At 52.6% G+C, this 14498-nt stretch overlaps 5 protein-coding genes across 5 annotated transcripts; 2 read left to right on the forward strand and 3 right to left on the reverse strand.

Annotated features, from left to right (window-relative positions):
* Positions 1-2748: 2748 nt before the first annotated feature.
* Positions 2749-4885, reverse strand: NECHADRAFT_72498 (uncharacterized protein). Its single transcript, XM_003047746.1, has 2 exons — positions 4549-4885; positions 2749-4495 (listed from the first exon to the last, which is right to left on the reverse strand). The coding sequence occupies exons 1-2, from the start codon at positions 4621-4623 to the stop codon at positions 2960-2962; spliced, it is 1611 nt and encodes a 536-aa protein (XP_003047792.1). The 5' UTR covers positions 4624-4885; the 3' UTR covers positions 2749-2959.
* Positions 4886-5744: 859 nt separating this feature from the next.
* On the reverse strand, positions 5745-6461 carry NECHADRAFT_85958 (uncharacterized protein; the record flags this gene model as incomplete). Its single annotated transcript, XM_003047747.1, has 2 exons — positions 5745-6141; positions 6301-6461. 2 exons carry the CDS (start codon positions 6459-6461, stop codon positions 5745-5747), a joined length of 558 nt encoding a protein of 185 aa, XP_003047793.1.
* Positions 6462-6899: 438 nt separating this feature from the next.
* Positions 6900-8326, reverse strand: NECHADRAFT_101921 (uncharacterized protein; the record flags this gene model as incomplete). Its single annotated transcript, XM_003047748.1, has 1 exon — positions 6900-8326. One exon carries the CDS (start codon positions 8324-8326, stop codon positions 7004-7006), a length of 1323 nt encoding a protein of 440 aa, XP_003047794.1. The 3' UTR covers positions 6900-7003.
* Positions 8327-9617: 1291 nt separating this feature from the next.
* Positions 9618-10292, forward strand: NECHADRAFT_102879 (uncharacterized protein). Its single transcript, XM_003047573.1, has 2 exons — positions 9618-9725; positions 9774-10292. The coding sequence occupies exons 1-2, from the start codon at positions 9702-9704 to the stop codon at positions 10230-10232; spliced, it is 483 nt and encodes a 160-aa protein (XP_003047619.1). The 5' UTR covers positions 9618-9701; the 3' UTR covers positions 10233-10292.
* A 1076-nt stretch (positions 10293-11368) lies between these two features.
* Positions 11369-13322, forward strand: NECHADRAFT_50894 (uncharacterized protein; the record flags this gene model as incomplete). Its single annotated transcript, XM_003047574.1, has 3 exons — positions 11369-11935; positions 12004-13145; positions 13196-13322. 3 exons carry the CDS (start codon positions 11369-11371, stop codon positions 13320-13322), a joined length of 1836 nt encoding a protein of 611 aa, XP_003047620.1.
* Between the last annotated feature and the right edge of the window lie 1176 nt (positions 13323-14498).

A 14498-nucleotide genomic window follows, 5' to 3' on the forward strand; every position in this document is an offset into this window, starting at 1 on the left:
TGAGGCATTGATCCTTGCTTACGCCCCGTGACTTGGACCTCTCAGGGGTTAACTACGGTGAACACGGGCCGGTACAAAGCCCGAACCGCCGACATACTTTCGCCTACATCGCCTTCCATCGTATCCCAGAAGCCAACCACAACTCAACAACAACTTCCCAACGAGAGAACTCGGAATCATCCACTCTCCTCCAGCGCTCGCCTGGCACCTCTTGTTCCCCTTGGCCATCGCCTCCTTGCATCAACAGCCAATCAGCATCCGGTATGGTGTAGTGGCTAACATTTCGCGCTCTCATCACCAAGTTGAGAGATCACCTTGAACCGCGGAGCCCAGGGTTCGATTCCCTGTACCGGAGACCATATCTTTTTGCTTCCTTTGCGAGTGGTTGGCAGATCTTTTTGCCTCTTTACCAGACAACGTTTGCTAGTGATCATGGACATGATGTCTCGGGGTCTCTCTTGTTACCCCATCAATTGACTAAACAACATTGCGAACCAAGGTAAGTTGCGTTTAACTTAACGAGCCCGAGATCATAGTTTCCCCAGTTCTTGGCCAGACAACTACAGCACGGTACGTTGTCTTTGCATAGGATATGAACGCGAACAATAACTAACAGGGATAGTAGCGGCCGAGTTCCGTGGCTTTATGGCTCGGCAACTATGCTCCTCTTGGAGATGGGCATATACGAATTCAGGCAAAGAAGATCGGCTGGCTGGTATTAGCTCTACATCCCCAACTCACACTTCAACCAGCCACCATCTTAGCCTTTGCAATTCCGTGTCACACAACTCAGATGACAGATACCTGGTCTCCTCCGCTATCCCGTCACCCCCGACTTGAGCGTTTCCCGCAACTCCGGAACTCAACAATAGCCAATCATATCCGGTATGGTGTAGTGGCTAACATTTCGCGCTCTCAACTTCAAAGCTGAGGGAATAGCACCGCGGAGCCCAGGGTTCGATTCCCTGTACCGGAGAGTATTTCTTTTTGACTGGCCGTTGCCCTCCTCCTGTTCTTTTTGCAGGTCGGGACATCATGGCCGAGCATCGCCTTAGTGGGTGAAAGTCAACTTTCCTAAATAAAGGACACTCAAGAAAATGCTATGGGGGTAGGGAGTAGGAAGTAATTTACTCCGCCTTCGACATTGGCATCGGAGGAGAAGGAGGAAGCCGAGTTGCCTCAGTGACCCATGATGCTCTCCTCCGCCCTCAAATCACACCCATCTCTTATTGTCGAAATATATCCCCCAACAACAGCAGGCTAAAAAAATCGGAGCCACATGCTGAGGTTGGCTCATAACGCTCAGGGGTTGAGCAGCCTTTGCGACCTTCAGATCAATAGATGGTAGACGTGCGATTCCCGGACCTCCCACTACAGAAGGATACACAGCCAGTTCCCGACTCTTGTCTTTCCTTGCTCTTGTATTTGCAAATGCCCTGATCAACTTCTATCTCGTGTCGGTTGATAGAACGGCTTCACCTGGCATATCAGCAGAAGAGTAGTCCCAGTCCATACAACACATCAGGAACTCCCAAGGCATAGCCGGAACAGCCAAACCCCGAACAAGATAAACCCTTGCTTAGACCTGGTGTCCATCGGATACGCCAACCGTCGTTGTTCTCTCCAGCAACACCCTCACAACTCCATGAGAAGGGGTGTGAACTTGACATCCTCCGGACTTGACTGAGGAGGCCAATAGATCCCCAACTTTGCCATAAGGAGCCATTAAAAACTACAACAATGCAATAATGCTCTCTCTCGCTGCCGTCCCCCCGTCTCCAGCCGAGCTCCCTGTCGTCGTAGGGACTGTTTGCGAGCGCCGTCGTCAACAACACCAATATCCGGTATGGTGTAGTGGCTAACATTTCGCGCTCTCATAACCTGAGAGATCACTCGATCCGCGGAGCCCAGGGTTCGATTCCCTGTACCGGAGTTTCTTTTTGCTAATCCTTCCTCCTGCTCTTTGCCCAGTGTGTGCTCACGATGGGCGTTGCGATGGTTGCTTGAGTCGTGTGACACTGCTACCAAGTTATGTGGCTTTGCCTTTTTACCGTAAAAGACCTCCTGGGGCCAAGGCGTCTCAAGTGGTCTTGGTTGCTTTAGTATGTATAGTGAGACGCCGGTGTAAAGGGTTGCTTGGGCGTATCACTATGGGTTTGTGTAACGTCTAATGTTACACGAGACCAAGTCTGTTAAGAGGTGATAACTCTTCAACCAACATCGGAGCAACAGACTTACAAATCAGTATCTTGCAATTATATCCATCTTTTGAATTAGGTTACTAAAACCTCAAAGACCTAGCGAAACTGCTCGACACGTCATAGCGGTGCTGTCTGCTGGGAGTGATCAACATGCGAGGAAGACACCCTATACCAAATAAACGATATAGCAACAACGACTATTCCATATTGAGGATGAAATCAAGCTGGAAACGAGAGAGGAATCAAGTACAATTCACACTCTCTAAATATTTTCTGCTTCATCCACGACTCTACTGCTTAGGAAGTCCCAACGTGATCGTTCTTGCATCAAACCCTGTCAACTTGACAACCAAGACATGGAACTGACATCTGCAGGAGGCTATAGACCCGAATCTCGCCAGGTAGAGAGAGAATAATTTGCTCAGACACCCATGGTAACAGAGCCGTCATTAGCCAACACTACTTTGGCAACCCTGAGCTTTAACTACGTGCCACGGGTAAGATCAAAACATTCATAGCACATACGGATCATACGAATCACAGTGATCGACAAATAAGCATCGCAAGCAAACGTGGCATTAACATCTAGGTACCTCGTTCTATCACAATGGGAGCCATGCAACACCGGCGATGCAGATACAAGAAAAACCACACCATTGGGAAAAAATACGCACGGGTCCAGAAATAAGCAACGGCAAAAAAACTTGATTCATTGACTCAACAAAAAACCCAGAATCCAATTCCTTGGGGTCCATCTTTTACAGGAGGACCATGCCGGCACCGACAACACCGGCGACGGCCACGTAGGCGCCGACGGCGAAGTCGCCCAGGGAGAAGACGCGGGCAATGGAGGCCGAGTGGATGCCGAAGCTGTCGTCGTCCGAGGAGTCGGAGCCGCTGGTGGAAGCGGCACCGGAGGCAGCGGTGGCAGTGGCGACCTCAGCGTTGATGGAGCTGGCGGAGGCGAGGGCAGACTTGCAAGAGGACTCGGAGGCGGCCTTCTGGGTGGTGGCAGAGCCATCGAAGTCACAGGCGGTGGAAGCCTTGTCGAGGTCCTGGTAGTAGGCGTCAAGGACGTAGGCGAGCTTGTCGGCCTCGCCGCACATGCTGTAGGCGCCGTAGACACCGGTGGAGGCGTTGGCCTGGATACCCTTGCAGAGCTCAGGCTTCTCACCGCAGATGTAGCCGAAGATCTCGCCGTAGCTCTTCTCCTTAAGACCCTTGGCGGGGACACACTCGCGAGAGGCGACCATGCAGTCGCAGAGGGTGGAGTCAGGGGTGCGGGGGAGGACGCTGTTGGCGTTCCAGGTCTCGGACAGCTTGGGGCAGGTGGCAGCAGAGCCAGAGGGCTTGTACTCGTCGGCCTCGACACCGTTGGGGCGGGCGGCGGTGACCTTGGTCTTGAGGGCGTTGAAGTCCTTAAGCTTGGTAACCTTGCCGTTGTTGACCTTGACCAGACCGTAGTCGTTGTCCTCCTGGAAGTACATGTAAACGATACCACCGCTGAAGACACCAGTCATCTCGTCGCTGTACAGAGCAGTGGTCTCCTCAAAGATACGGCCAGCAGCACCATCGGGCTCGTTGCAACCATACTCGGCGAAGAAGACGGGGACGTTGTACTCCTTGAAGAACTTGACCTGGTCGGCATAACCGGACTTCTGCATGTCGCTCTTGCCGCACCACGAGTAGATGTTGTAACCCCAGTAGTCAATGCGCTCCTCATCCTTACCACAGTTGAAGTAGTCGGCAATATCCTCACGGATGTCGACATCATCGTTGGCGGCGTAGCCGACACCGAGCCAGCGGCTGTGAGTCTTCTTGATGTGGGCCTTGGTATCACGGACGGCGGCCTTGACGAAGGCGGAGGCCTCAGTGTTGGACTTGTTGTTGGACACCTCGTTACCGGCGAAGAAACCGATAACGTTGTCGTACTTGGCGAGCTCGTCAACGACCGCGGTGTAGCGCTCGTACAGGTCGACGTTCCACTGGGCGTCATCACGGTTGATGGAGAGGCTGGGCTCGCTCAGATCGGAGATGACGTAGATGCCGGCAGCATCGAGGAGCTCCATGCACTCGGTATGGTCCTCCTTGGGGTTGATGGCGTAGGTTCGGATGGTGTTGGTACCGAGCTCCTTGAGGAGAGGAACATCGCGCTTGCAGCTGGTGACGTCGGCAAGGGGGTCAATGTAGCTGTCCTTCTTGGTGTTGGTCGCGCCAGCGGCGGCGGTGTCCTGCTGGTAGGCAACACCCTTCATGAAGAATTCGGTACCGTTTTCGTAGAAGAGCTTGGAGCCCTGGAAGGGGTTAGTATCGCAACGGTCGGCCGCCTCATGTCGAATCCACGAACCTTCATGACGATGGGCTGCAGCTTGGCGTTGGCAGCCGTGGCCGCCGCAGCGACGAGGGCAGCGGAGAACTTCATTGTGCTATGCGAAAAATAACGAGTTTGTCAAAGGAAGGACGAGAATCAAGTTGAAGAGTTGAAGATGGAGGATCGGGAGCGCAGGAATGTGAGTTGCACCCCTTTTTTCAATCAATTCGCCTCTCGTAGAGGGATAAGAGCGTTCTAGTTCAAAAGAGTGACTGGAAGGAGTAAACGGCCTCAAAACACAGAGAACCGAAAAAAAGAGGAAGAATGAATTAAAGAGTTAGCGAAGGTTGATGAAGAAGGAAGGGAGGCGTTGATTATGGAGGAGGAGGACGGGTCGAGGAAGGATGGGGAGATTTGAGAGGGAAAATGGGCAGCGGGAGGCGACTAGCCAGGGGGACCCCTGCCCCGTAGCGAATGAAGTTCCGCTAGAGATTCTGGCAGGGGGTTGGTTCTAGCGCACTGTGGCACTGTGCCAGTGTGCCCCCCGGGTCCCCCTACGGTGAACACTTTCCCCCATCCCAGTCGAACCAAAGGGGCCAGGCTCGCAGTGCTGTGGACCAATAGAGGTAGTTCCCCTGTCGATTTCGAGGCGCAGCACCAACGATGGAAGCTTGTTTGGGACTTGTCCGGCGCCACCCGTGGCCAATCAGGGCATGTCGACGTGGGATCTCATCTCGCTGGACGGTGATAATGTGCGGTGAGTCAATGCGCACTGTTGTTGGCTTGTTGATTAACAGACCCAAGCTATTACTGTCACGGCATCTGTTAGTGCCTCATCTTCCGCCATATCGGACACTGTAGAATAGGGGATAATCTCCACTGAATCTCGCTCACGCCAAACATCCATCAGGGGCGCCTCCGTTCGGTGACGGGCATGTCCCTCTCTTGCCTTGCTTCTTGTCGAACAAGCACTATACGAGCCCTCAAGTGACTGGGAAATTGCCAGCCTCCATTAGCTACAGACAATCGGAAGTCGGTCTGGAGTCGCTTGGGCTTGGGCTTGCGATTAATCAAAGTCCAACCTCGACTTGAATCATGTGAATCTCGGAGATATTGATCCAATGTCATTCATCTATCGCCCATCTCCCACTTGCCCGGGGCCAAGTCAAATCTAAACTCAAGACAGCTTACGTGTTTCCGTATTTCCCTCTGTCGCATGGAGATTGTCAACCTCAGGGATGTTCTCGGCCCCCCAACCCCAGCTCGTGTTTGACCTCTGGCTCATCCTCAGGCGCCGCTTTCTTGTCTGTCATGCGCTGCTGCGCAACACACTGTACCGTACGCAAGCAGGTCCATTTGTACAATCTCTCACTGCCGTCTGCTGGTTGGCTCTGTCGAGGGGATCCTCGGCTGGTCGCAGTCTGAAACAAAGCGCAGATGGCATGGGCGGCTCTGCACTGCACATCAATGGAGCCTGCCATGTCATGTCGACCCAGTCCCGGAGGATATTTTGGGTGATTTTCCTGCTTTCCATCCCCTGGATCGTCAACTCGCTGTCTATCCTCATCACGGCGGCAGCGCGGCCTCTCTCTGAAGTTTGCAAATGGTCGAATTGCCGCCATCTTCATCCTGAAGGAGACAGCAGTGGAGAAGAGCCAACACTTCTTTTTTCTCTCCATGGCGGGTCAGCCAAGCCGTGTTCCCGACCCTCCTCCTTCTCCTCCCTCGTATAGCATTGCGTGGGCGCGTCGAGGGCCAAGCGTCGTCATCACCACCAACCTCCCTCACCGTCCTCGAATCTTGTAGTAGACGCTACCAACGCCGTAGAGGATGTGGTCCCAGAACTCGTATGTCTTCTGCCACAGCCCTCCGGAGCGGGTGCCGTGCCGTTGTTCCGACTGTGCCGGGGCCGGATGGTAGTGGCCGTCGTGATAGACTAGTTCCGTCATTGTATATGTGTTTTGCGATGGTGTCTCGATCGTTCTTGGTTATGTTTGACCTGGCATTCCTTGGCCATCCCTTTGGTGCTTGGCTTCTCTTAAGTATTCCCTCTAGAGGTAACGAATGCAGCATGCCAGCCTGCCAACTAGTGATGGCAACCACTGACCTGCCAACCTTCTCATCGACCTTCCATCATCTGCCCTTGGCACGAGTCTCCAAGCCTCTTTGCCGCCGGCCGTCAACCTCTCGGATGCTATGAATTGTCCGGTCGTCGCTCGGCTGACTCCACCACCGGCCGATCACAAGCCTTCACCCCCGTGATACCGGCGAGAGGTGGCGAAATGCCGTTCAAAGACCGGATCTTCTTTTCGCATTTGCGTCACAGCGACCGTGTGTGTGGTAGAGTGGAGGCTTGGCGGTTGCTTGGCAAGAAGGCATGTATACGTAAGTCCGACTATCAAAGTCGCTGTGTCTTGTTACTCATCAACGTCTATTTCTGTAACCCAAAAGCTATTCCTGTAGTTTCCAACTTTGGCACTTAGTCAGTGTGCTATCTTTCGACCTGACATTCCCCGACCGGGACCCCCAACAGAAACGCCAGCCCCTTGAGCCTCGCTACACTATCTGCAGCACTGATTCTAAGTTGGTCATCCACTGCACGAGAAATGACCTCGTCTCGGCTCATCAACAGTCTCTTGACTGGGTTCCACACGCCTTGCGGGTCACGACCGTGTACGAGAGTATCATTATGATCTTCAAGTGAGGGATCAAGTGCCGTGGACACCACCCGGGCCGAAACAGCTGAGACAGCGTCGCTGTTGACACCGTCGACGATGGTCCAGAACAACTTGGCCCACGGCTCGCGTCCTTGGAAGAACTGTTGGTCGAATGCACCACCATCGTCGACTGCGGCTCTTAGGAAGAGCACGTACGACTTGACAAGTCTCACCACGTCGTTGACTCGGCAGTTGGAGAGGTTGTTGTTCAGTCGCGACCACAAAATCGACGAGTGATATGGATGATCGGGTTCTCGAGCGTTCCCAAGATCTGCCAGTATCCAGTCCTTGGTCATATCCAGCGTCTCATCAACCTTCCCCAAGGACCCCTTTCCTGAGAGAAAGATGTTGTCTGGCTTGATATCGTCATGGCACAGTCCATGTCGATTATGCATTCGGTCGAGAGCTTCGAAGAGTCGTTCAAGCGAAGGCCGGTAGAGGATGTCGAGATCGCGAGCTGTGTACGCGTGTCCAGAGTGGTGCAAGTGCCCCGCAAGTCTGACAAGACTTCCAGATGCCAGAAAGGGTGTCAAGAAATGCCACCGAGCTTCACCCTCCTCCGATGGTGACATGAAGTAATCCGTCACTGGCAAAAACTCGCCATCTCTCTGACTCTCGTCCCCGGCCATCCCTCCCAATAACAACGACGCTTCTATCTCGGTCGGCCATCGGAGCTCCAAAGGTGCATCGGGGACGCAGTTTCGAAACGGAAACTTGGCCTCCTTATATACTTTGATGACCGTGCCATTATAGGTGAACGCCTCTCCCTCAGATCCCGAGCCAAGCCGTTTCCACTCGTGCCGATTCGCCCATATCTCTCTCCTGGAGTACGATCCCCAGGCAAAATCCCCCGTCTCGTTCCATCTCCAGTGTGTATCTGCCAACGTCGAGCTGTCCCATGGCGTCAGATGGGTAAAAATAGTCGGGCTAAACTTGGCGATCAAGGCTTTTCGGTGGGTATGGATGACGGATATCCAGTGGAATGCTCCAAGAACCAGACAGAGTACGGCCGTTACTCGTGCCCATCGGCTAGTCGATCGTTGGTAGAGCCTTGTCCTTGGCCACCTATGCAGGTTTGCTTGCTTCTCCTTGAACATGGTCGATCCGTGCTGCAGGTTCGCATATCCGACCGACGGATTTCAGAGAGCGTCTACTCCGTATATACCGATCGCCGTTGGATTCACTGATGCAAGACGATACCATAAATAAACCACGCTCAGCCGTTGACACGACACAACTTGATCACTGCCTCCCATCCCATCCACTTCACAGGCCCCAGTACGGTACCGAGATTGAACCATCATGATGCCGAGACGTCTTGGCATAGAATAGGCAGATGGCATTGGTGCTTCGGAGTCGTAGGGCAGGCCGAATGTGCGCTGGAGATGGGTCATTGGCCAAGAAGCCGGATGTGTCGGCTTAGCATCTCATGTGATATTGAGAATGACAGCAGAAACAAGGATTCATTCAAGCATAAAGCCCCCGCTTACGGAGAAATGTTGCGGCCTTCACATGAGTTGGTAAGATATGGGGTTATCTGGCAAGGCACACTCTGACAGAATTGAGTATCTGAGCGCATGTTCAGCTGCACCACAAAGACTTACACCAAACCACGTCTTGGCGGCTCGTCCCAGACAAGATCAGCTGCCTAGAAACAAGTGGCCTTACCACAGACGAGTTAGCAAATAATAAATCAGGTTTATGGTATCAGTGTCCTGTGCAGTTGCTCAGCCATCCGGTCGATCCACACATGACAGGTTGTAATGCGGTGATGTATTGAAGGCCAAGTGCCAAGACTTTGTTGGCATTTGCACGGCCACAGACCATCCATTTTAGTCTTGTCTTGGTAACGGACCAATACGGAATCTATTTCAGGTGTTGGAGGCGGAATTAGACGGACTCTGTCATGAAACTCTTGGTTATTATTTGAGGCGCTCCCACAGTCCAGCACGTGCTCACGCTCTTTTTCGGGATGATACATAGGGCTGAACGACGAACCGTCTTGCAGTTACCAATGAGCTTGCCTCGTCTTTCTTCACCGATAACTCACGATATCATGATGCGTCTATTATTCCATGGTCCAGTATAACCTCATCTCAAGCTGAAGTTGGTGACCAGACCAAGGATCTCGACGGCTTTGGAGTAGTTTCTTCATCGAACCTTGGAAGACGGTCACTTCCGAGTGGAAGTGTAACCTGTACCCCTCGTTTGCATGTCTTCACAGCGAAACCAACGTCAAAGAGACATCATGATGTAATTCGGTGTCATGTTGGAGGATACAGACGTCAGTTGGCGTTCACCGACGTGATGTCATACAAACTCCAGAGGAGAGTATATTATTGAGCTCGAAAGCTGCCGTTCAAGTTTCCGCTCAGCTACAGTCTTACAACTTTGTCAATATTAGTCCAACACAGCAAAATACCTGAATCGAACACCGTCTCAAATCTCAAACATATCGTCAAATCTTCAAACATGGCCCCCGGCCCTGGCACCAAGGCGAGTCTAAAAACACTCGTTTCAGAATGTGACACTGACATGATACAGGTCGATCTCGGCGAAAACGCTCCCACTAAGAAGGAACGCGCTGGTGCTGTGCCTTCGGAATCTCTAGCTGCCGAGTCCTTCAAGGAGGGCGGTGAGTTCACCTCCAACAAGGGCATCCGCTCCGAGAACGTTCCCTCCAAGTCCTCCGAAACATCGGGCGCAGGTCGCGATACTACCTCGGCCAGTCAAACTGGCAACGTTTCCAAGACCTCTGCTGGACAAGCTGAGGGTCAGCACCGTCGTCACAACAAGAATCTCGAGGGGAGCTGGGATGAGTCCAACACGGAGGATGGTCTTCAGAAGGCGCTGAATGCTGAGCCTGGTAGCGACGACGACCCTGGTCGGTTGGCAGAGCTGAAGTTCCAGCAGCAGCAAGCTGGAGGGGGTGCTGGCCCTAGGGAAGAGAAACTATCGACCAAGTCTGGCTACGATGCTCTGGATGCAGAGACTCCTTCTTAAGTAGTTCGGACGCTGTTGTGTGTGCTACATGATAGTATCAATGATGAATGATTGCATGATACAGTGTGTTCCTACAGGCTGTTTCAACCATGGTTGGCCTCACATGATCAGGCATTGACGCTGAAAGTCGCATGAGATTGACTGTCAACCACGGCCATAGTCAAGGCAACCATACAAATTCCTTGCTTCGAGCGAGGCAGCTCAGCCTAATGAAAATCCTCATGAAATGAGTCAGGGCCTTGACGGTTTAAATGCCTGATACGAGTTTGTCTACAGGGATTGCACAAGCATAAAGGCCGTTGCCTTGCCGGGCGCAACGCGCGGCATCACGATTCTGATCGAATCAAATAAACACAGTGTCAAACAATTCACAAAAAAGAGGTTTTGATCATGCCGTTTGTTAAAACTAGATCGGGACACCCGAGTCGTAAAGGCAAATAAACACAACCACCTCTTTCAAAAACTACGGACTCGCCGCCTCTCAGGGTTGTGAGCAAGGTAATGGGAGGGCTGTGTGAAAATCCTGAATCTTATCAGCCAATCAGGAGAGATGGATTCATGACGTCAAGGTAGAGGCGGTACCGAGTCTTGGCATGTGTTTTGGTAGAGGGGTCTCGAAGCACGAAATATGAAGGAATTGGAACAAAATAAGATGGATTAATAGCAAATAACGGATACATACAGAGGGTTGAAGTTGTTCAACAACTTTCTCGTCAACAATTCCAACGCATATCCCCTTATCTCCCCATCATCTCCCACACAAGTTGATGCCTTAGTTGCTGCCTGACTCTCTATCAGCCAAAAAATCTGAAAATCTTGCCCCACCAAACAAAAATTCACCCCGCCTCGCCTCCATCAACCGCCGCGAAAAAAGCCTTGAACCTGAACACACCCATCCAACCGGCAGGACAGGAACCGCCACGCTCATTGTTTTGCTTGGCCACTTTTTTTCTTTGTCGGTCAAGTCAGCTCTTCCTTTTTCATCATCCTCCTTCCTCCTTCCTCCCAGTCATCGAACGGTTCATCTTCCAAACCACCCATATACCCCTCGGTTTGGATTTTTCTAGACTCTCTTTTCGACAGTCTCCGTTCCTTCGACCCCGCGCTTTCTTTTTTTCCCACAGTCCATCGTCACAATGGCTCCCTCCGCGTCCAAGGAGAAGCGTCTCGCAAAGAAGGCTGCCGAGGGCAAGCTCAAGGGCAAGAAGGGCAAGAAGGCCGAGGAGGTCCAGCTCGACGCTCACGGCAACCCCGTCAAGGACGATGACGGCCCCGCGACCTCGGGCGACAAGCTCGGCGAGGTGAAGCGCCTCGCTGATCAGATGGACAAGCACGGCATCTCAGACCGAGTCACCACCGGTGTCCTGGCCTCCGTCCCCTCCAGCAAGGACGTCAAGATCACCAGTGCCAGTCTGGTCTTCCACGGCCGAGTGCTCATCACTGATTCCACCCTCGAGCTCTCGTACGGTCGACGATACGGTCTCCTTGGTGAGAACGGTTGCGGAAAGTCTACTTTCCTCAAGGCTATTGCCGCCCGCGAGTACCCCATCCCCGATCATCTCGATATCTACCTTCTCAACGAGGGTGCCCCTCCCAGCGACCTCGGTGCCCTTGAGTGGGTTGTCCGAGAGGCCGAGTTGGAGCTGGAGCGTCTTGACAAGATGGCCGAGAAGCTTCTCGAGGATGAGGGCCCTGAGAGCCCCGTTCTCATTGATCTCTACGACGTGAGTTTCCTGCCCCATACAAGAGATGCACCGCTAACCCTTCACAGCACATGGACAAGCTGGACCCCTCCACCTTTTCTACCCGTGCTTCCCTGATCCTCACGGGTCTGGGTTTCAACAAGAAGACCATCCACAAGAAGACCAAGGACATGTCTGGTGGTTGGAGAATGCGAGTCGCCCTCGCCAAGGCCCTTTTCGTCAAGCCCTCGCTGCTGCTTCTCGATGACCCCACTGCCCATCTGGATCTCGAGGCCTGTGTGTGGCTGGAGGAGTACCTCAAGAAGTGGGAGCGAACCCTGGTGCTCGTTTCCCACTCGATGGATTTCCTCAACGGTGTCTGCTCCAACATGATCGATATGCGTGGCAAGCAGCTCGTCTACTACGGTGGTAACTACGACTCGTACAACAAGACCAAGTCCGAGAACGACACCAACCAGATGAAGGCCTACCAGAAGCAGCAGGATGAGATCGCCCACATCAAGAAGTTCATTGCCAGTGCTGGTACCTACGCCAACCTGGTGCGACAGGCCAAGTCGCGCCAGAAGATTCTCGACAAGATGGAGGCCGATGGCTTCATCCAGCCTGTTGAGCAGGACAGGGTCTTCACCTTCCGCTTCGCTGATGTTGATAAGCTCCCCCCTCCCGTTCTGTCTTTCGACAACGTCACCTTCTCCTACTCTGGAAACCCCGAGGACGACTTGTACCGCAACCTGGACCTTGGTTTCGACATGGACTCCCGAACTGCCCTTGTCGGTCCCAACGGTGTGGGCAAGTCTACTCTCCTCCGACTCATGACTGGCAAGCTTTCTCCCACTGGCGGTGTCGTGACACGACACACTCACTTGAAGCTGGGTCTCTACTCGCAGCACAGTGCTGAGCAGCTCGACCTGACCAAGTCTGCTCTTGACTTTGTGCGTGACAAGTACAGCGAGAAGTCCCAGGACTACCAGTACTGGCGTCAACAGCTCGGCCGATACGGTCTCACTGGTGATTCCCAGACTGCCCTGATGGGCACTCTGTCTGAGGGTCAGAAGAGCCGAATCGTCTTTGCCCTTCTCGCCATCGAAAGCCCCAACATGCTGCTGCTTGACGAGCCTACCAACGGTTTGGATATCCCCACCATTGACAGTTTGGCGGATGCCATCAACGCCTTTAGCGGAGGTGTCATTGTCGTGTCTCACGACTTCCGGTAAGCATCAGGAATAACTCATTTGAATGGCTTACGCTAATAATGAATAGATTGCTCGACAAGATTGCCAAGCAGATTCTCGTGTGCGAGAACCAGACCATCCGCGAGTGGGACGGCTCCATCTCCGAGTACAAGAACTACCTTCGCAAGAAGATGATCACGGCCGGTGCCGTCTGAGGTGCATGCGAGGAGGTGTGACGTTTTACCACTCAGCATGAAGGGGAAAATTGACTATAGAGGATTCTGTTCCAAAAGTTAATGAATGACATTAGCATGACGTGGGTATTTTCATGGGTTTTCAGCGGCGGGTGGCTAGACCATCAGGATATTTGACACGATGGGACACGAAGGCCACGACGACGCTACCAGGACGCAGGGCACGGCCTCATCTCATAGAGAGGCCCGGAAGCGTTCATGAAGATGCGGAAATGTTGACGGGATAGATTTCTTTTTCTTGGGTCCGGCTGTTTAGAAGCCTTGATTAGTATGAACATGGGTACTCTGTTTGATATCATATTGATGATGCATCGTGAATGTCGATCGGTGTAAGGCTAGACTCTGAGCTCGGTAGTTGGGGCTCGGAGACTTTGTGATCCATTATACGGAGTATTGGGGATGGGTATGGAGGTTTGTTGACCGGTAGAATCGTGGTTGTACCTTGAGGGGAGATGGTCTTCGCGTCAGATGCCCTTTGTGTGATCCCCTCGACATTAGATGCTTCAGTGTCTCATTAGAGGCTCGAGCGTACCTCACAAGCGTTTAGTACATTGCAATTTCCCACTATTCGATATCCTTCGTCAAGTGAATGATCATAGTGATACTTGTAACTTTGGACATGACAATGTTGACGTGTAGCAGAGGGCGGTCGCATATTTTGACTGTGGATGTTGATTCGCGTAACCAGTGAAACACTGTCTTGGTCAGTTGGTAATCCACCGACAAAAGTAGAAGCAAAAGAGATAAACAACAATTATAAAAAAACGGAAAAATCCGTAGCTACATAGAAAATCACAAATAAAGTATCCAGCAATTGTCATTAAGTATGCAGAAATGTCAAAACCATCGCTGGGAAAGCCTCCCCATCAACTACCCTACAAGAAATGAGGCCATCTCCGGATTTTATTCCCCGCTGCCGGAGCGACGGGAGGACGATGGGGCGTCCAAAACAGGTTTAACGCTGCAAGGCATAGCTCGGGCGCGTGGCCCACATGGGACGGAGACGAACGGGACAGGGGCAGCAGGTCGGGACCTGGAACCTGAAAGGTCAGCAAGCCCCCAAAGATGGAAGAGAAGAGAAGATAAAAAAGAAAAAAAGGCGCGGCGGGTGAGGAGACTCGAGGTTGTGCATGCCTT

Source organism: Fusarium vanettenii, assembly GCF_000151355.1.
Source record: "Fusarium vanettenii 77-13-4 chromosome 10 genomic scaffold NECHAsca_14_chr10_3_0, whole genome shotgun sequence".
Classification (NCBI taxonomy): Eukaryota; Fungi; Ascomycota; class Sordariomycetes; order Hypocreales; family Nectriaceae; genus Fusarium; species Fusarium vanettenii.

What these genes read in the sequence shown, in the direction of transcription:
- NECHADRAFT_72498 (XM_003047746.1), bottom strand. Translation starts at nt 4,623, where the DNA reads ATGAAGTTCTCCGCTGCCCTCGTCGCTGCGGCGGCCACGGCTGCCAAC. An exon ending in TGCAGCCCATCGTCATGAAG is followed by an intron (nt 4,496 to 4,548) that starts GTTCGTGGATTC and finishes AACCCCTTCCAG; the next exon opens with GGCTCCAAGCTCTTCTACGA.
- NECHADRAFT_102879 (XM_003047573.1), top strand. Translation starts at nt 9,702, where the DNA reads ATGGCCCCCGGCCCTGGCACCAAG. An exon ending in CCCCCGGCCCTGGCACCAAG is followed by an intron (nt 9,726 to 9,773) that starts GCGAGTCTAAAA and finishes GACATGATACAG; the next exon opens with GTCGATCTCGGCGAAAACGC.